The sequence below is a fragment of the Felis catus genome, chromosome B3, assembly GCF_018350175.1.
Source record: "Felis catus isolate Fca126 chromosome B3, F.catus_Fca126_mat1.0, whole genome shotgun sequence".
NCBI classification, from domain to species: Eukaryota; Metazoa; Chordata; class Mammalia; order Carnivora; family Felidae; genus Felis; species Felis catus.
The window spans coordinates 17,653,121-17,672,741 of NC_058373.1; the positions used below are offsets into that span (position 1 = coordinate 17,653,121).

Here is a 19,621-nt window from a genome sequence, read left to right on the forward strand (position 1 = left end):
ACCACTGAGCACATAGCTCCCCTGCCCCGGGAATTCAGCCACTCAGAAAGCAGTGCCCATGGAGAGGGCTCGGCAGACGTGAGCCAGGCTGCGTGTAGTTCCGCTGTGGGTGGGAGGATCCTGATGACCGGAAAGAGCACCTTCCAAAGTGCCAGTTCCCAGTGGCCTCAGGAGGCCAGTGTGGGAGATGCATGAGGGGCAGAGGAGACACCGGGCATGAGCAGAGCCTTTAGGCACATTTGTCTGGGTCCCACAGAGACCACAGCCTCTGAACGGGTTGTCTTCCACGAGCCCGTTTCCAAATCGCTTGCACCTGCCAGTTCAGCGGGCTCCCCTGAGCTAGGTGAGTTGGCAGACGGCAGCGGGGTGCTCAGGCACGTGGCACGGGGCCCCAAAGACTCTCCGTTTACCTTTCAGATGGACATAAGTCACGTGGAGGCGAGCCCCCGCTGGACGCAAGACACCACGGTCTTCTTCCCTGCAGGGACGGAAGCGGCGGCTCATGGTGCCCCTGACCGTGGTGCCTGGAGAGACGGGGGCAGTGGGAATGCCTGGGTGGCCAGCGTGAGCTTTCAGGGCTCTTCTGGGGACGGACACCAGGTCCCCGGGGAACAGGGCAAGGCGCAGGCTGAGTTTGACAGGACGGTGCAGCTACAGAGGATGGTAGACCAAAGGTCGGTGATTTCGGATGAAAAGAAAGTTGCCCTCCTCTATCTAGACAATCAGGAGGAGGACAATGAGGGCCACTGGTTTTGATAAGCAAGTATTTTGTTTTCAGTGGTGTCTTAGCCGGTAACACAGTAACACACAGAGGCCTTTACTTCTTTGAAGGAGGGAGGCTCAGTCTTTATGAAGACCTCCCCACTTTTCTTACTTTCTCCAAAGAGCGCTCCGGGCGATGTCACTTTACTTTATCATCTGTAAAGGTGTCAAATTAATTCATGCCTTCGAAGGCATTTGAATTTTACTTTTGAGTTGGAACTTTGACACAAATATTTTTTTATCTTTTTAGTCTTAAAAGTTCCTTTTTCTGGAGTTTTCTCTCCACTGCTTGAGACAGTTTCGACCAATTTTGCTCCTGGTCATGGAAATGCCTCACATCTGTTTGAAGTTATAATCAACTCTCTATAGGGAAAATGCCTAAACGGTAACAATATAGTAAGATGCCTATATGATAACAAGATTAAAGTAATATATTTAAGAGTAAATTTTATTTGCATGTGCTAATATGAAATAATCAACTAACATTTAAAAGGAAAAATGCGTACATTTGTCACTTTTCCAAGTCTTCTCAAAAAGAAATCCTAGGAAGGAAGCAGATTGCTTCCATAAAAGATAAAAGTGAAAAAAAAAAAAACCTAAATAGTTCTAAATTTAGGAAAAAGTTAAGTTCACTTTGAGACTTGAATGAATTGCTTTCTATGTGCAGAACTCCAAAAATATATAGTATTTTTGTTTATGGAGAGGCCAGCTTCAGCCCATTTGATATTCCAAGTCCACACGCTTGCTATGTTCGTGTAAGTTCTTAGAAGCCCACCCTGGGCTTGTGTGTAGGGAAAGTGACTGTTGGGAATGGGTTATTGTATTTCCTTTCTCACAGCACTGGGTTGTTAAGTAGCATACAGTCTAAGTATTCTTGTTTGTTACAACCTAAGTTCTGGAGTAGCCAGCTCCCGCCAGAGTGTTAAGCTTCTCCACACCTTAACCCTTAGCCCTGTCTACACATTTAATTTTACTGGCGGGAGGCAGACTCCGAAGACAGTAAAGAGAATGCTGATGATGCTCAAGCTAGAGCCTGGCTTGCCAGATGATCCTGTGCCGTGACATTGGAAGCACAGGGTGGACTGTGCCTCCCAGAGAAGGCCTTGCAACGCACCGCTAAAGGGACCGAAGTCTGGGTGATGCAAAATGACAACCAACCTCGAGGACGTTTTTGCATTTTTTTTTTTTAACATTTATTTATTTTTGAGACAGAGAGAGACAGAGCATGAACAGGGGAGGGGCAGAGAGAGAGGGAGACACAGAATCTGAAACAGGCTCCAGGCTCCAAGTGGTCAGCACAGAGCCCGACACGGGGCTCGAACTCACGGACCGTGAGATCATGACCTGAGCCAAAGTCGGACGCTTAACCGACCAAGCCACCCAGGCGCCCCCGTTTTTGCATTTTCAACAGAAATCATTACAGCTGGGGTGTTTTGCCCAGGGAAGAGAATACTAATGTTACATAGGATAAGATGTTTTGTGGGAGGGACTGGGTGCCTCTCCTGCTGCCCAGCACCCAGGAGGGGCCCTGGAGGAAGGCAAAGGCCCTACCCTCACGGGCCACGGGATGCTGACGTGCAGGTACACACCGTGAAGTTGAAGGTACTAGAAAGAGTGAGTGTGCTTTACTGGGTTTGTTTTATTTTACATAAGGGTATTGCTTTTAAGGCTTCGTCTTTAAAGGTAGCGGCACACAGAAATTACCTCTCCAGCAGCACAGTATTATTTTAATCCAAACTAGTTGCTTGCACATAACATTGTTTAAACTGTACTTCCGGTAACAAAGAATCCTAGAGCTGCCAGTAGGACACTGAGGAATAGTGATTGGAGGTAATGCCATCCTCTAGTGGGTTATGATGTTGGGGGTGGTGGTTATGGCATGAGGGTCTTCCCTCGGTGGGGGGAGAGGGGGATGTCACACAGTGGCCCTCAGCTCCTAGAAATGGCTACAGCAGGTAGTTTAGGGAGAGTGCATTTTCTTAATAAGTGGAGGAGAAATGCAGCCAAGCTTTCAGGATGATCCATTTTACAAACACTGTGAATCGGGGTATAGAAAAAGTTGAACTGCAAGTTTAAACCTTTGTTATCTTCCAAATGAACTAGTAATTGTCACAGACTGGTACAGAGGTGATGGCTTGGCAGACAAAGCCGCCTTGTTTCTCATATAGTCAAAGATGGGCGATTTTATGTTAGCTGTAATTGGTAATGGTATTTGTAGAAGTGATTTATTGGTCAAGGTGACAGCCTACTGTTTTGATGGCAACACAGACTGAGGATGGGGAGTCTGTTATGTGAGTCTGAGTGGGCTTACTTTAATGTCCCTCTCCGGCCTTGTGATCTTGTAAATGAGTGCTAACAGGGACAGATTATTAATATCATGACCCACCTCTCTTTGGAAAATATCTTAGGTCTTAATTTATATTTCCATGTTAGAACACATGTCTTCAAGAAGCATCCTGCCAAGAGTACTTACCAATATGGACTCCTGAGCTGTCTTTGGTTACTCAGTCTCTGGATCACCCAGGAGCAGGCATGCCCTCCACACTGTGAAGGTCGCCTGAAAGTTCTGTGTCCTTTAAAACCAGTCGCTCTGGAGACCATAGAAATCAACTTTGTGGGTTGGGACAGAACCAATTTTTGCTGTTGTATAGACAAAACAGTATTAATGGAATGTTTTTCACCTTCCCACTGGTTGTTTTGATATCATTTGTTTCAAATGTATATTTAGAATGGAATCACTTACAAAGCTCATCTTTCTAAGCTCCTGTTCCCTACGAAGGGAAATGTCACAAAAATGTATAAAAATAAAAATCTAAGAAAAAAAAAAAAAACCCTCCACATTGTTCCTAAAGAGAATGAATGTTTTCCAGTAGGTGTTTTTGTGGTTTCTATTTAAGCTCTAATTAAAGCATCTATGTGTTTTACATGCATGACTTTTTTTTTTTTTTAATGGTGGCATGGAATCACTGGGGAGAATATGTATGGAAAGTTCTGGCTCTTTACCCAAATCAGAACTTGATACTGTTAACACAAAACTACAAAGCATAGCAGAGCAAAAACCAGCTGGCTCATATTCAAATATAGACTGGACAGTTTGTGGTAAGAATTTGCTCATCACAGCCTGGAAGGCTAGTGTCAGTAGGGTGACCAGCCATCCTGTTTTGCCTGGGATGGAGGGGTCCCCCGGGACACGGTTTCAGTGCTAAAACCAGGACCGTCCTCGGCACACCAAAATGGTTACTTTGAGTGCAAATCGGAGTGGTTAGTTAATCCTGGCTGTTTCTTAGGTGCTTGAAAAACTTGCAGTAGAATGAGACAAAGGAATAGTTATTAGGTACCCTTACCTGTCTAACTTTTTACCACCCCCTCCCCATGAATATCTATAGTCTTCCTCTCGTGTTGAAGTTCACACATTTAATAGATGGGAGACATTTGGGTGGGACATTCCTATAGTCATTCTTTCCTTGGGGTGGGGTCTAAATTTTTTAAAATATAATTTCTGTGATTGCAAGATATTATCCTCCAAGAAAGACAGAGAGGAAGAAGTAACCTCAGAATTCACTTTTTTCCCCCAAAGCCTAGCATGGGCTGTCTGCTCAGGCTGCTATGACAGCGTACTGCAGACTGGGAGGCTTTAACCACGGACATTTCTCTCTCCCAGTTCTGGAGGCTGGAAGTGAAGGATCGAGATGCTGGTAGATTCGACGCCCAGTTGCGGCTCTCTGGTTTGCAGACGGTCTTCTTGCCGCGACCTAATGTGGTGGAGAGAGCGATCTTCTGTCTCGTGTCTCGTCTAATCAGGGCACTAATCCCATTCACGGGGCTCTCGTCTCCCAGAGGCCCCACCTCCTAATACATTCACACTGGGGATTAGGGCTTCGTGAACTTTGGAGGTACACACACATTCAGTCCCTGGCAGACTCCAACGTGGTAAATATTTAAAATACTTTTTCTATCCATGTCGGAACCTGTGTCTTCTGACTAGATGGGATACCCGGTGAGTAGTGACTGTGTCTCATGCCTCCAGCTTGCACATGGCCTTCATCCCACCTGGGATGAGTGGGTACGAGTGGGGGTGGCCTGTGTGGTCAGCTGCCATAGCTTCCAAGGGGGACAAGGGACCTTGCCTCTCTCTCTCCACCCTGCACAAATGGAACCAGAGCAGCCTTGAGTTTCCTACTGGGCACTGGAGTAGAAGGGGCCCGTGCTGCGTCCTGCTGGCATCTTAGCACCAGCCTACAGCCTTGCCGGGCCTCGGTCTGTGGGATGAGGGTGGGAAGGAGAAGGAACAATGCTGCCCACAGCCCATCCCGCCCACTGTGCACTCTACCTCCTTCCAGCACCCAGTCTCCTGTGGACACCATGGAGAAAGGTGCTCAAAACTTCCCACTCTGCTCTTCCCTTCTCGAGGGGCAATGGCCTCCCCCGCGGGAGACTGAAGACCACTGTGGACGTGAGTGCTCATCCACTCCACCCTCCCTACCTCACATGCTGAACCCGGGGAAATAGCTGGGAGAGCAGGGGGCCAAGGGCTGTGCCGACTCCAAAAAGAACCTCCAGAGGGCAGCCATGTTTCTCCTGCCTGGAGTAGAGGCCCCAGGAGTCAGCCGCCCTCTCCTGCAGCCCTTCCCCGCTGGCCTCACCCCTACTCCTCTGTCTTCATTCCCTTACACCCACCTCCCCTGACCTCCAGCCCGTTTACTCCCATTACTCCCTGCCCTGCTGTACTGGGCTCTTTCCCTCTGTTACCAACTCGTTCTGCCACTTTATGTTTAGTAATTAGCATCCATGTTGGCTGGCAAGGTGTGAGAGGATGGGGGCAGTGTGTCCTGTTTACTGTCAGGCCCCCAGTTCGTAGCACTGGCCTGGTGCACGCAGGGTGCTCAGCCACGTTCAGTGGCTGTAGGAGTAAGGAGAAGCTTCCTCGCATCCCTCTAGGCTCCAAGAACTCTGAGGCAGCCTGCATTTGAAAAACATACCAACCCAGCACCTCCGAGATTCTTCTTAGCATTTTATTCTGCATCCCTATTATCTTCCTACAAGAAAGGGCTTTGGCCAGCATTTGCTCTCAGACTCCAGATCTATGCGAGGGGCATACATAGGTACAGCCAGATGTTGGGTCCACTTCCATACACAGGAAGTTTGAAACTTTTGAAGAGAAGCCTTTCAGCCACAGTCGTGCTGCTGGGTAGAAAGTTTTGTTGCAAGAGAAACCACTTGGACGGTGAGAAAGAAATCTGCTTTACAGAAGCACCAGATCACCCTGGAGGGCATCCGCTGTCAAAACGCGACATCTCTGTTGCATGCTAGAGCAAACAGCCCAGAAAAATCTGTCGAATCCCATCTTCTAGTCGGAGAGGTTTATACTGCACCCCAAATGTCAGCACCCGGCCCGACCCAAGCTTTCTTTGGGGGAGGGGTGGGGCACTCAGTCCGCTGCGCTGGGCTGCACCTTCCCCGGCACGCCGGTGCAGAAGGCCGGTTTGGCTTTCGGGGCCTGCCGGGTCTTCGCGGCCACCTCGGGGGCCCTGCAAACAAGCAGAAAGTGGGGTGAGCGTGCTGCCCCTGGACCACTGTTGCTCTGAAGAGAAGCCCAGGGGCTGCTGAGCTAACAGCTGGCGAAGGAGTCTGGGGAGGGAAGGCCAAGGAGAAGAGAATCCTGGCACAGCAACCTAAATCCCAAGGTTTTTTTTCTCCCGTGTTCTAATTCCTTGCGACCATTTTCTCCCTGAGCTGAGAGGGTCAACCCTTAGCTGGCTCAGGGAGCAGAGCACAAGCACAAAGGTTGGGCTGGAGGCCTTGGCGGGCTCAGGGTTCAACGTTGCCTCCGGCTCGGGCCGGCGGCTCTGAGAGAGCGCCCCCTGCCGGCTGTCTCCTCGCCTTCGGTGCTTTTCCTTGGCGGTCAGCCCACAGGCTCTGGGCCACACTGGCTCTGTGAAGGGCGGCTTCTCCACAGCAGGGAGTGGAAAGACCTGGGGCCAGCCTTCAAGGTGAAGTCAGAGGGCTCTCAGGCCGCCGTCCTGACAGGCACGCTGAAAGCAAAGGGAAGCCAAAGGCAGGCCTCCAGCAGGCCACGCCAGGGCACTGTGCCCTCGCCTGCCAGCAGGGGAGGTGACCCGCAGGCCTTGGTCTGCAGGAGGGAGAGTCCCAGTGTGTTTCTGCCATTATTCAAGAGCCAGTCTTTTCTTAGTATCTGGGCAAGGGGGATATTTGACAGCTGGGCTTTCAAAGGAATCACTGGTGTTGCATAGTTTATGAGTTATGGGAAGTCAGTTAGTAAAACTTTCCATGGAAAGTTCCACAGAACCTTACAGAACCAGCTTCCTCTGAGATCTGAATGGCAAAGGAAACAGTGCAAGGGGAAGCCAACTCACTTGGACAGGACGTCCACTGTCTGCTGGGTGGCCAGAGTCCTTTTGTCCTGTGCTCCATATAAGAGGGTCTGAATCTGAAGACACTGCAGAACACCAAGTAGTAATCATGAGGTTATAAAAATGTCACTGAGAGCATTTCGCAGGAAAATGAAGTCTCCCTTGAATGAAATAAAGCATACTTCATCCACAGGCCCATGCTTGACAGAACTGGTGCATTCTCAGGGTTTCTCAGGGACAGACTGGCCTTCAATTTGGATGCTCTGAGGGATCCAGGAAACAAATGCAAAGTTTTAACACTATTTTACACAACTCCCTATGATGAGCTATATGCAAACTATAAGCATAGGGGCGCCTGGGTGGCTCAGTCGGTGGAGCATCCAACTCTTGATCCCAGCTCAGGTCATGATCTCCCGGTTCATGCGCTTGAGCCCCGCATCGGGCTCTTCGCTGACCGCTTGGAGGCTGCCTGGGATTCTCACTCTTCTCTCTCTGCTCCTCTCCCCCAACTCCTCTCTTTCTCTCTCAAAATAAATAAATATTAAGGGGCAGGCACCTAGGTGGCTCAGTCTATCAAGCGTCCTACTTCGGCTCAGGTAATGATTTCATGGCTCTAGAGTTCGAGCCATGTGTCAGGCTCTGTGCTGACAGCTCAGAGCCTGGAGCCTGTTTCGGATTCTGTCTCTGTCTCTCTCTGCCCCTACTTCCCCCCACCCTGCTCACATTCTCTCTTAAATATCAGTAAACATTTAAAAAATTAAAAAAAAATCCCTGACTCTCCCCTTTTGGGTAGGCAGGTTTAAAAATTTCTTAAAAAGTAGCATTTTTAGAAAATAAAGGCAAGAACATTGGTATTGACCAGGGATGGTCTCTAGTTTCGGTTTTTAAATGAGCCTTGCTCAGGAAGGTTTTTAAATTTTTTTGTTTGCTTTTTGTTTTTTGTTTTTTGGTAAAAACATGCTCTATCTTATATGGGCTTTCTATATTCATTACTACACAGTAACTTCTTAGGAATTAATTTACTTAGGACTTCAATATTGAGCTTATGTATTATCCAGGGCTAGCTTTGGCTTGACTTCTCCCTTCTGCTTACTGAGCGACCATTTGGTTACTTGTACCAGACCAGGGTAAACTCAAGGAAAGAATAAAGATGCAAGTTGTGCCCCCAAATGGCCAAAATGATTCTTAAAATAGAATGAGGTGGAGGCACTTGCTTTACTGTATATCAGTACCTTTTATAAAACTGTAGTAATTAGGACAGTGGAGTTTTCATCCAGGGATAAAGAAAGAGGTCAGTAGAACATGGCAGAGAGTCCACTGCTTGATAGATGACAGAAGTGGCCCTGAAGGGTCTAGGGGAAAGAGCTGAACTAGTCGGTAAATGGAACTGGGGTCGTGGGCTTTCCAAATGGGAGAAAATGGGTCCCTATCCCATACCAAACACAAAAATCAAATCTAGACAAACGGAGGAACTAAATGTGAAACGAAAAATTGGAACTTTTAGATGAAAATAGCAGAGGTTTACCTTTATCAGCTTGCAATAGGGAAGTATTTCTTAGACAAGATCCAGGCAAATCAAAAGTAAAAGACTGATATGATTTAACTGTATTAAAATTCAAAACATCTATGCACCAAAATTCACCTTAAGTAAAGTACAAGGAGGGAAAGTATACAGTACAATGAAGGAAAATATTTGCACAATACCGAGAGGGGATTAGGACTAAGGACGCATAGAGAACAAACTACCAATAGAAAATAATCAAAAGATATTATTCAAAGAAGTTGAAAACTAAGAGGCTGATAAACACACCTAAGTTCACTAGTAATCAGAAATGCAAACTAAAACTTCAAGGGCGTTGTTCCTTTGCTCTTAAATTGCAAAAATTATAGTCTGATAATGATAATACCAAGCTTTATCACAGGTGTTAAGCAAAAAGTACTCTTTTATATATTGATAGTGGATATTGAAATTGGTACCACTTTTAGAACAATTTGGCAATATTTAGTAATGGATAGGTACATGTACGATACACAAATTTTTGATGCGCATATAGCCACATAGATGAATCTCATGATTATAGAGAGGAAAAAACAAATTGCAGTTGAATGCATTATATATATTATTATATATTACATATTATTAAAATACATATTACATATAATTTATATGAAGCTTAAGAAGCATGTATAACAAGATTGCAAAATAATTTTAGTAAATTAATTTAGTAAATAGTAAAATAGTAAAGACATAGTAAAATAATTACGACAACGTGGGAATGATACCAAATTCAGGATAGCAGTTATCCGGAGGTGGGGTGGGGAAGGCTAGTAGTGGGGACTTCAACTGTATAGACCCATACATGTTTTATTGCTTATATTGAACAGTGAACTCAAAGGTGTTGGTTACATTCTTCATGCTTTTCTGCATATCTGAAATACTTTACATTTTTATAATATTGAATTGGTTGTTCTACACGGTAACAGCTTGAGTCAAAAAAAGTCTGAGGCTTTGGGGACTTTGTACTGAAGACTGTTTATTCATTCTGATCTGCCAACCATTTTTAGGTCTTCAGGAAAATTAAAATGCAAGCAGCCAACATGCTTTGTCTTTAAAAGATGCGGAAAATATCAAAACCGACTGAATGTTTGGTTCAATCTGAGGAATTGAAAATGTGGTTCTGGAATCTGAGAATGTGGTTGTCTTCTGGAGGAAAGAAGTATTATTAGACGAAGATAGGACGGGGTTTTGGGGTTTTTTTGTTGTTTTTTGTTTTTGTTTTGAAACAACAGACCTTCACTCTTTGTTGAATTATGTAATACCAAGGAAGTAGCAAACTTGTTCTGTCATTCCATTTAGCATATAATCCAAATGCTCCAAAATCCCACCCCCTCCACCCAAATAAGCCACAGGCTTTCGGAATCCGCACTGGGGGACCTGGCCTGGCCTGCTGCTCTTTCCATGGGTTTGGGCCAGCTCTGCTTTAATCCACGGATAAACTGCTATGAACTTGGGAAACTTAAGGAACTCTGAGAAAGTTCTGTGTTGCTTTTGGGGACAGGTTTCCAACACCCAGGACACTTGACGTAAACTCTTCCCGCCCTTCTCTCCCACGTGGCTCCCAGCTGCTGGAAGCCTGGGGGCGTCTCCAGGCAGGGTCCAGCAAGGGAGGTGCTCAGGCAGGGACAGAAAACAGGAAGCAAGCAGGCTTTCCCCTCATTCATGCTTGGCAGTGAGAGGCCACTGTCCAGGGCTAACGTTCTTGCCAGGACAGACTTCATTTTCCCCTACATGGCCAGAAATACCTTAACTCCGTGTGAAAGATCAGGTCTCATTTTAAACTCATCTGCCTTCTCTGTTTACATATCTACGAGTACCTCCCTTGCAGCTCATTTTGAGATGAGCTGATGTCTCGGTGTTAGTTCATTCACTGAGACATTAGCATTTTACTGACATTATAATCATTATTTGAGATGGTCTGAGGTCTCGGTTTACCCTGCCTTAACAGAGGGCCTCCAAAATCCAGAACTCAGGAGGGATATCCATCCTACCCTTTGGGTTACTGAAGCTTCTCTCTGGCCCCTCATTCTCTAGGGAAAAACATACTAGTAGCTAACTTTTTCAGATTTCTAGGTACAAGGACAGGGCAATTGACGGTGCTTATACCAATTCTCATTGGTTCTACTAACCACCTCCATTCCAGACCTTGTGTGCTGGTCATTGTCCCTGGGAAAAATGTGTGTAGGGAGACTGGAGGTAGGAGAGAAGGTCATAATCAATAATCAAGCCCAGAGAGAGGTCAGCCCATCCCCGTCCCTACTCCCTAGACCCTGGCAGTCAAGATTCTTCTCTTCCTGGCATTAATAGATTTGTTTTTTTTTAAGGCTACTTATCCTCCTTAAGGAGATTTTCCCCCAGTTCTAGCTGAAGCGAGAAGAGATGTAAAGGGATGCCAACTAGGAGAGGGAAATGGGTCCTCAGCCCCTACCTAATCTCCTTTAGAGGACAGTGCCCAGGGACACCATACCAGGCACCACATCAGGAAAGAATGGTTCACCTACTAGCTGGAATAGTTTTCAAGAGCTACCTTTTTAAAATAGTGAGGGGCGCCCGGGTGCCTCAGTCAGTTAAGCGTTCGACTTCAGCTCAGGTCATGATCTCACAGTTTGTGGGTTCGAGCCTGGCGTCAGCTCTGTGCTGACAGCTCAGAGCCAGAAGCCTGATTCAGAAAATTTTAAATAGTGAAATAACCCCCTTACTGACCTTACTAGGAAATGTTTTACATAGCTGTGTATTTACCTAAGAAACATAAATTGAATTTTTCAGTGCTCTGCTGCTCTTAGCTAAATTTGCTTAAGCATTTTTGTGTGAAACAGGTTATTTCGATTCTTTTGTTAAAAATATGGACACTGTCAGAGACAAAGTCAATAAATGTTATTTGAACCTACTGGGAGCCCGGCATTTTAAACAACCCTCTGAACTAAGTGAAGAATCCCAAATCCCGGTGGTGGAATATTCTACAGCATAAATAAAAGGTATTTTGTGCTCTCCAGATTCTTCTTCCAAGGCCAGTGCACTCCTATTTGAAATCAGCCTGTACAGGGTGCTTCTCATTTTTCTCTAAGTGGACAAAACCCCTGGAATTTCCAGGATCCAGATGAATTTTGGGGAACTGTTATATTGCTGTTACGCTCTTTGATTTTATCTGCAGGGGTTGGGAGAAGTCATTTGTGTTTCTATTATTCCTTAAATACCAAACAAGAAGCTTTCTACCCCCTGCAGAAAGACAAGAGGTAGCACCCGCTTCCACACTGGCCTGCAAGCTGTCCCCAGAGGGGCCACATTTGTGTTGCTCGCCTTTGTGCCCCAGGTTCCAGAACATTCCCTGACACGTGAGTAGGGGCGATATTTGCTAGATGAATGATCAAACAAGAGGACAAACAGTTCAACTGAGGAAGTTCTTATACGGAGCCTGAAGACACGGCTGGACCACAGGGCTCCAGGGATCCGTCAGCAACTGACACCTCTGGTAAGGATGCTTCGTGGGGGGTGCCGTGTCACGAAGCCTCGCCCTCAAAATCCAGGCAGGTTCGGTAGCTGCAAGAGTGCTGCTCGCTGTGCACTGCTTCCCTTAGCAGTCATTCCTAAAGCCAGGGCAAGTTACGACACGACTGTAAGCACCTGATGTGAAACTGAAAACTTATTTTTGACATGACTGAGTTTTGCAAGCTAGGTTTCTGAGGGGCCTGGGAGGCAAGGCAGCTGGGACAGGAGCCACCAGTTGGTGTCTACCTAGCTCTGGCCTACCCATGTGCCCAAGAACTCACACCCTTCCCAGTGTGGCTGCAGGGGTGGCCCGGGGACAGCTGCGGGGTAGAGGTTCGCTGACTCCGTGTACTCTGGCTTTAGAAAACCACGACAGGGGTACCTGGGTGGCTCGGTCAGCTAAGTTTCTGACTCTGGATTTTAGCTCGGGTCATGATCTCACAGTTTGTGAGTTTGAGCCTCGTGTCAGGCTCTGTGCTAGTAGCTTGGGATTCTCTCTCTCTCCCCCCCTCTCTCTCAAAAAATAAGTAAATAAAACATTAAAAAAAGAAAGAAAGAAAACCATGACAGCTATATCCCCCAAAAGAAGCATATTTTCTGGTTTGGGCAGGAATCTCTGAAAACCTGCAGTCATTACTCAAGGCCATTTATTTGCATGGCTGGTACCTCTGAAGAACTGGATTGGGGTGCCTTAGCCCTCCCTTCACCCATCAACCCCCAGCCCCCCAGCCTTCAGTCCTGGAATTGGACCATAATTCCTATCAGGGAATTTCAGACAATGGATGTGCTGACGGGATAAATCCTACTTATTCACAGAGGCCATGTGGCAAAGAGCCACCTCAGTGGCAAGGCCACAGGGCTTGATGATGGAAAACTGACAAAGACAGACTTTCATGCCTGGTAAGGGTCATGCCAAGCTCGTCGTGCTAGTCCAAGTATTTTGTCTTTATGGGGAATGAAAAACAAAGCCACAAAAGGTAAGATTTTTAACAACGACTCTAATTCTCACAACCTAAAACTACTACTCTTCTTTTACACATTATCTGATGCGACAGCATGTCCGTGGCGGAGAAGCTACCCTGACGCTCATGAACTGTGGCTCTGTTTACACGGCAATTCTCAAGGCTGGCGCCAAGAAAAAAAAAGATGTCAGGAAAGATGCCTTCAACGTTTAGAAAAAACACAAATGCGCCTTCACGGACGCATCTTTACAAGGCAGGCAGAAGTGATTTACTTAAATGATGACCTTGGCGGAACTGAAAGGACAAATCGAAACACAGTTCATCAGGGAGCATTTTCCTACGGAAACAGGGGCACGTGTGGGTGGGTGTTCCCCAAGCCACTCGGGCACCAGCCTTGTCCTCACTAGGCCCGAGTCCTCCATATCTACTCATTCCCACAGCAGCTGTTTGCAGAGCATTGGCGATATGCCGACCTGTGTCCACCTCAGGGACAGAGCAGAGTGGCCAGGCCTGGGCCTTGCCCTCAGGGGCCTCCAGTGTAGTGGGGAGCCAGACATTGAGAGATTTTTGTAAATGAATGTGTGATAACAACTGATGATAAGAGCTGTGGAAGAGAAAAGAAGATGGGGCGACAGAGGAAGAAAAGTGGGGGGTGGTCAGTGGTGGGAGAGGGCACTTGGTCAGTGAAGGCCCCTGTGAGGTGACATGTGAGTGGAGAACGGCAGGATGGGGAGTCGGCCATGTGGGCACAGGCCCGGGGAAGGGGGTGCTGGTGCTGGGATCCCAGGCAGGAGGACTGGGAGGTGTTTGAGGGAGCACACTATGATCCCCCCTCTCTCTCACTCTTGCTCTCTCTTCCTCCCTCTCACGTGCACACTCGCACACTTGCACCCCTGCAACTCCCTTACCTGGAAGACCACTAACACTGAATCCCCAGGATTGCTGCATGGGTGGGAGGGACGCCTCCCACGACAAAGGGACCGATAAGGTGGGACCAGGGGCCCCAGGACGAGGGACGTGTGAGATGAGGAAGAAAGAGGGCCCGGGGACTCTGGAGAGAGACCCCGTTTGCAAAGTTCTCTCCAAGTGTCTGCGGAGGGCCAGCCTTGAAAGTGTGGGTGTCATCCTCGTCTCCCTCACTCCTCACCTCTGAGTTGCCACGTGCCGTGGGTTCTACATCCTTATCGGCATCCCTCGACTCCCCCACGACCTTGCTCCAGCCCCTGGCCACTGTCTTGGAGCAAGCTACCACCATCTTTCTCCAGGACAACTGCAACACAAATATTTAGAGAACAAACACATCAGCAGGACGTGCTGGTGTGGGGAATCCTGCTGTGCACCCACGTATGGGTCACGGCTTCCTTCTCTAAAGCAGACAGCCAGCTCTTTGTATAAAAGCTGGACTCGCCTATTTCAGAGTTGGACAGAGCAAGAGATCCAGACCCTTTGAAAAGCTAAGCCTTTTGAGCTGCCTTTTCATGGCCCTTTCCGTGACTGTGGAACACAGCCACCTCGTCGGGTCCTTCCTGAGCCAGTGCAGTCTCGCCAACCATTCCTGACCATCGCTCTTTCCACCTGTTCATGGTCACGCTGCATTTATGTGGTAGGTTTGGCCTTCCCCTCCTTTGCCAGCCCTCCACCCATAAACTCATGGTTGTCCTGCCTCTAGTGAGGCTCTGGCAAAACGCCAGTGTCAGGCCAGGACAGTCTGCTCAGACCACGGTTCTGCGCCCTCCAGACTCCGATGCCAATTTAGGAGCGTCTAAGGCACTGAGGACTCAACAAGCAGCAGCGAGAGCTCCGATGGTTGAGGAACTTTCCAATGTAGCCTTGTGTCGGGGGCAGTCTGGGCACACTGCCCATCTGTGTTTTCTAAGGGACAGCAAAGGCAGAGGGGTGCTTTGTGTGGGCTGCTGTGGTTGGGGGGCCTGACCCCGAGGATAGGGACTCTTCTGGGCAGCCTATGGCCAGCAGAGCTGGAATTCTCATTCCCACCTAGCCTAGAGTAGGCACAAAGGAGGCTCCACATTTTTTCCACGGAAGGTCAAAAAAGGATGACCTTGATCCCTCTAACCATCAGCTCCTATTGTGATACTCTTATCAACCGATTTACAAACAGCTTTAAGTGAGGAGTGCTTGCAACGCCTTTAAGCCTGCTTCTCAACTCAAGAACAGGATTTTTTTTTTTTAATATGAAATTAATGTCGTCATGACCTTACTCTCTTTCCAAAAGGATCTGAGGTGGGCTGTGGCAGCCCAACAATGGGTTAGTCAGTGATGATTAGGAAAATCAGGATCAAGGACAAATGGGACTACACATGAAAACAGTGTGGGCTAACATGGGGCTCTGTGGGGACTCCAAGCTCGATCTGGATCTCCTGGTATCCAGGGCAACGAGGAAAACACCACACAGGCTAAAGGGAAAGTAAAACCAAGTGGTCCGCTGATAGAATGGCAGTGCGTGAATTATGTATAAAATACAGCTGTCAACCAGGAGGCTCTGTGTGCCTGGCCGGTCGCAGGAATGGCTGTTCTAGGGTCTCGACCCATGGCCACATGAGATCCTTCCAGGGGTGGCTTTCTCATCTACAATCTATGAGTAAAAACCATTTTCCTTTGCCCTTCTTCAACTGATTCATTACAGTGGGCTTTGGATTTCTTGGAGAGAGGTCACATAAAATTATGTTATTCTTTTATGGAGATGTTTAATGTCTGCCATTATAAAGCACTCAAGTAGTGGACTGAACTCTTAATACGAAGGCTGGATGAAGGAAGGGCCCAAACCCAGCTTCACCCTGTCACTGGGCCCAGGATTAATCCAGAGAGGCTACTGACCTGGGAAACAGTCTATTCCCCGCCCCCCCCCCCCAAATGTATGTATGTTCAGAGGTGGGGGAGGGAGAGAGAGAGAATCCCAGGCAGGCTCTGCATTGTCAGCGCAGAGCCCCATGCGGGGCTTGAACCCATGAACCGTGAGATCATGACATGAGCTGAAGACAGACGCTTAACTGACTGAGCCACCCAGGCGCCCCAGGAAACAGTCTTTAGGGATTCTTTTTTGCCACCTTTCACCTGGATGGAAATGTTGGCAGTGATGTCCATCCTAGAATCAAACCAGGTCTCTATGTCGCAAAAACATAGCGGAGGTTGTGCTGTGGAAATTTCCATCTGGAGCCAACAGATTTCTCCAATTTACTCCTGCAGGCAGACGCCTTTGAAAGATAGATCAATAATATGGTTTTCCTTGCAGTAATTTAATCCGGCTGTCTGCTTTGTCTCTCGTGACTTCCTGTTTTTCATGCCCATGGGACCATGGCCGGGCCATGCAGCACAGGAGGGCACATCTGGAAAAGCTGGTGTTCCTTGGATTCCTGTTCCAGGGTTGAAAACTTGGGGGACACAGCTGTTGTGATAAAAATGCGAGAAACGCTCGGCTGGTAGCTTTAGGGAGCTACCTAAAGGCTGACTAAGAAAGTGTGGCTTAACAGCCGATGCGCAAGTCCTGTGTGTGTCCTATGCCCACAGTGTGGCCAGTCCTGTCTTCAGATGGGCACATGTGGAGGAGGGACGACGAGGACCGCACGTACTGCAGCACGCACACCCAATAGACATGCAGGTTTCAACCCTGTCTCCCTGCGTTCTGGCAAATGGCCAGAGAGCTTCAAAATGCCAAAGCCATTGTGTTCAGGACTGATGGTTAATGAGGCCAAACTAAAGTGAAAACGTTTCACTAACTTCCACTGTAGGCTTGAGGAGTGATGAAACCTGACAGTTTGTTGAAGCTGAGCTGCTTTTAAGCCCTGTGGGTGGGCACGAGGCCCAGAGCAGTGATCTCGACCTTCCCCCAGAAGCTAGATTGCAGATCCCTGGGCCCCTGGACCCCTGCCCCAGACTCAGATTCAGAAGGTCACCCCGATGCAGGGCTTTAAGCCCCCATGCTTGGTGAACCACTGGCAATAAGGAAAGCATGTGGGCTTTACTATAGAGTAGCCTGCCCAGAGGCAATTTATTTACTTCCAGGAGCCTCCATCCTCTTGGCCTGTAAAACAGGGCTACTGAAGTCTGGGCTGTGAGGATTAGGAATGACGTTTGAGCGCTGGGCAGCAGGAAGCCTGGCCCCCAGCCTGCGGTCAGCGGTGGTACCCGCCCAGCCCCGCCGGGGACAGCGGGGCTTCATACAGGTTCGTGTGGCCCCTGCTCAAGTTTCTTGAGCATCTGCTACCATTTGCCAGCTTCCCCCCATTCCTGGGGTCCCTCCCCAGCCTGGAGTTGAGTGGCTAGGCTTTCCCTATTTCATGGACACTCCTCAGAGGAGAAACAAGGAAGGGGAATCACAGTGGAGATTCCCAGGGGCAGGCAGTGCCTCAGCCAGGAAAGCCCTGCCCTCTCCTCCTTCTGGTACTCTTCAGGACCCGGAACTCCGCCAGACCCTGCTGCTCGCAAAGCAGCCTGCCTTTCCTCCCCTCACTCCATCCCCGGAACAACATGGGAACAACAAGGAAGCCTCGGCGTTGCTGTCACCTCCACTTTACAGATGAGAAAACTTCGGCCTCTTGCCTCGATTCTTGGTCCATTCCATTCTCAACACTATCCTCACATGATTTTTTTCTTTTCGTTTCTTTTTATTTAAGAAAATTTTTTTTAATTTAAAAAATTTTTGAGACAGAGAGAGAGCATGAATGGGGGAGGGTCAGAGAGAGAGGGAGACATAGAATCCAAAGCAGGCTCCTCGAACTCACGGACGGTGAGATCATGACCTGAGCCGAAGTCGGAAGCTAAACCGACTGAGCCACCCAGGTGCCCCCCTCTTTTTATTTTTTTTAAATTGCTTTTAAAGATTTTATTTTTTAAGCAATCTCCACACCCAGTGTGGGGCTTGAACTTACAACCCTGAGATCAAGAGTTGCATACTCCACCAAATGAGCCAGCCAGGTGCCCCTGATTTTTTTTTTTATGTTTATATATTTTTGAGAGAGACACAGAGCACAAGCAGGGGAGGGGCAGTGAGAGAGGGTGACACAGAATCTGAAGTAGGCTCCTGGCTCTGAGCTGTCAGCACAGAGCCCAACACCGGGCTCGAACCCACGAACCATGAGACTGTGACCTGAGTCGAAGTCAGACACTTAACCAACTGAGCCACCCAGGCGCCCCAAAATCCTAAGTACAAATAGAGACCTATGGTGCCCTGCTTAAAATTCCCTTAATGGCTCCCAGCTGCTTAGAGCAAGGTTCAGAAAACTTTCTGCAAAGGGCCAGATGGTAAATATTATAGGCCTTGCAGGCCAAGAGACAAAAATTGAGGCTACCGTGTAGGCACTTAGGTAACAGGAGGGAGTGCAATCTTCCTCAAATTCGTTTTATCAATGAAATTATGAGGAGGTTTCTTTGTAATCTAGTTTTGCTAATGAGAAGAACAGATTTCCTTTTTGGTGCCGATAAAATTTCACGTAGTTGGGGTTCAGGTAGTGTTCCCCTACCATCTGATCAATTTATGATCACCTGTAAAATGATTACAGGTTTAACAACTAACTGCAAAAACCATTTTTAACTTGGTCTATGTCCTTAACTATAATGAAATAAAACACAGGCAGTGAACTGGTCATTGTTTGGGACCCCTTCTTTTTTAAAAAATATTTATTTACTTTTGAGAGAGAGAGAGAGAGGGAGAGGGAGACAGAGAGAGAGACAGGAGGGCTGAGAGACGGGGACACAGAATCTGAAGCATGTTCTGAGCTGTCAACACAGAGCCCAATGTGGGGCTCGAATTCACAAACTGTGAGATCATGACCCAAGCCCAAGTCGGACGCTTAACAGACTGAGCCGCCCCTAGACCCCTGCTTAAAAGATCATGTCTCAGCTCCTTAACGTGCAAACACGGCTGCAGGGACCTGCCCTCACGTCTATCCCAGACACTCTCCCAACACAGTTGGCCCCAACTTTTTGCTTCTTAAACAGGCTTCGCTCTCTTATCCCTGAGCTTTTTCTTCCAGCCCATTTCCAACCTGGGACTTCCTGTCTCTGCTCGGCTATATTCTCTTTCAGGACTACTTACCTGGACACCTTCCCTAAGCCCTTCCCTCCCAGTGTGGACTTGGAGAACTTAGCACATAATACCACAGTTGGGCCTTTACAATCTGTAACTCCCTCACTGGCCTGGGATGCTTTCGAGGGAGGAAGCTACTGCCTACCTACTGTACTCACTGCACATGCTTCAAAAATAGGGACTGCATCTCAGGTCTTCTGTTTCCTGCACCATCTCCAGTGGGGACCACCCAGCTGCCTTGAGAGCACCATGTTCTTACACCCTAGCACGCTCCTGGCCTCAACTGACTGATCCAGGGTGAACACTGGATTCAAGTCAGGCCTACAGCCCTTTCTTGAGATCTTTCGAGCTGTGACTGAGAAATGGCACAGTGTAGGGAGTAAAACCCTGGAGGGCCGGCAGCCATGATCTCCATCTTGAGGGGAGACACTACCATGAC

At 48.0% G+C, this 19,621-nt stretch overlaps 2 protein-coding genes across 11 annotated transcripts in view; one reads left to right on the forward strand and one right to left on the reverse strand.

Annotated features, from left to right (window-relative positions):
* Positions 1–3,686, forward strand: part of SYNM (synemin) — a 28,344-nt gene extending 24,658 nt beyond the window's left edge. Inside the window, exon 5 of the mRNA XM_023254969.2 lies at positions 418–3,686. Within this exon, the coding sequence (XP_023110737.2) occupies positions 418–756 (339 nt within the window). The 3' untranslated portion in view covers positions 757–3,686. The remainder of the gene's footprint in view (positions 1–417) is intronic.
* A 2,074-nt stretch (positions 3,687–5,760) lies between these two features.
* Positions 5,761–19,621, reverse strand: part of TTC23 (tetratricopeptide repeat domain 23) — a 105,482-nt gene continuing 91,621 nt past the window's right edge. For 6 of the 10 annotated variants that reach the window (XM_006932291.5, XM_006932292.5, XM_019831932.3 and 3 more), the window contains exons 10-12: positions 14,287–14,409; positions 7,137–7,219; positions 5,761–6,290 (exon numbers count right to left, since the gene is read on the reverse strand). In XM_006932291.5, coding sequence (XP_006932353.2) covers positions 6,191–6,290; positions 7,137–7,219; positions 14,287–14,409 — 306 coding nt within the window. In that variant the 3' untranslated portion in view covers positions 5,761–6,190. Of the gene's footprint in view, positions 6,291–7,132; positions 7,220–7,315; positions 7,397–9,893; positions 12,276–14,286; positions 14,410–19,621 lie in introns of those variants that run through there. The other 4 variants (XM_019831933.3, XM_006932293.5, XM_023254971.2 and 1 more) reach the window with 4 other exon arrangements.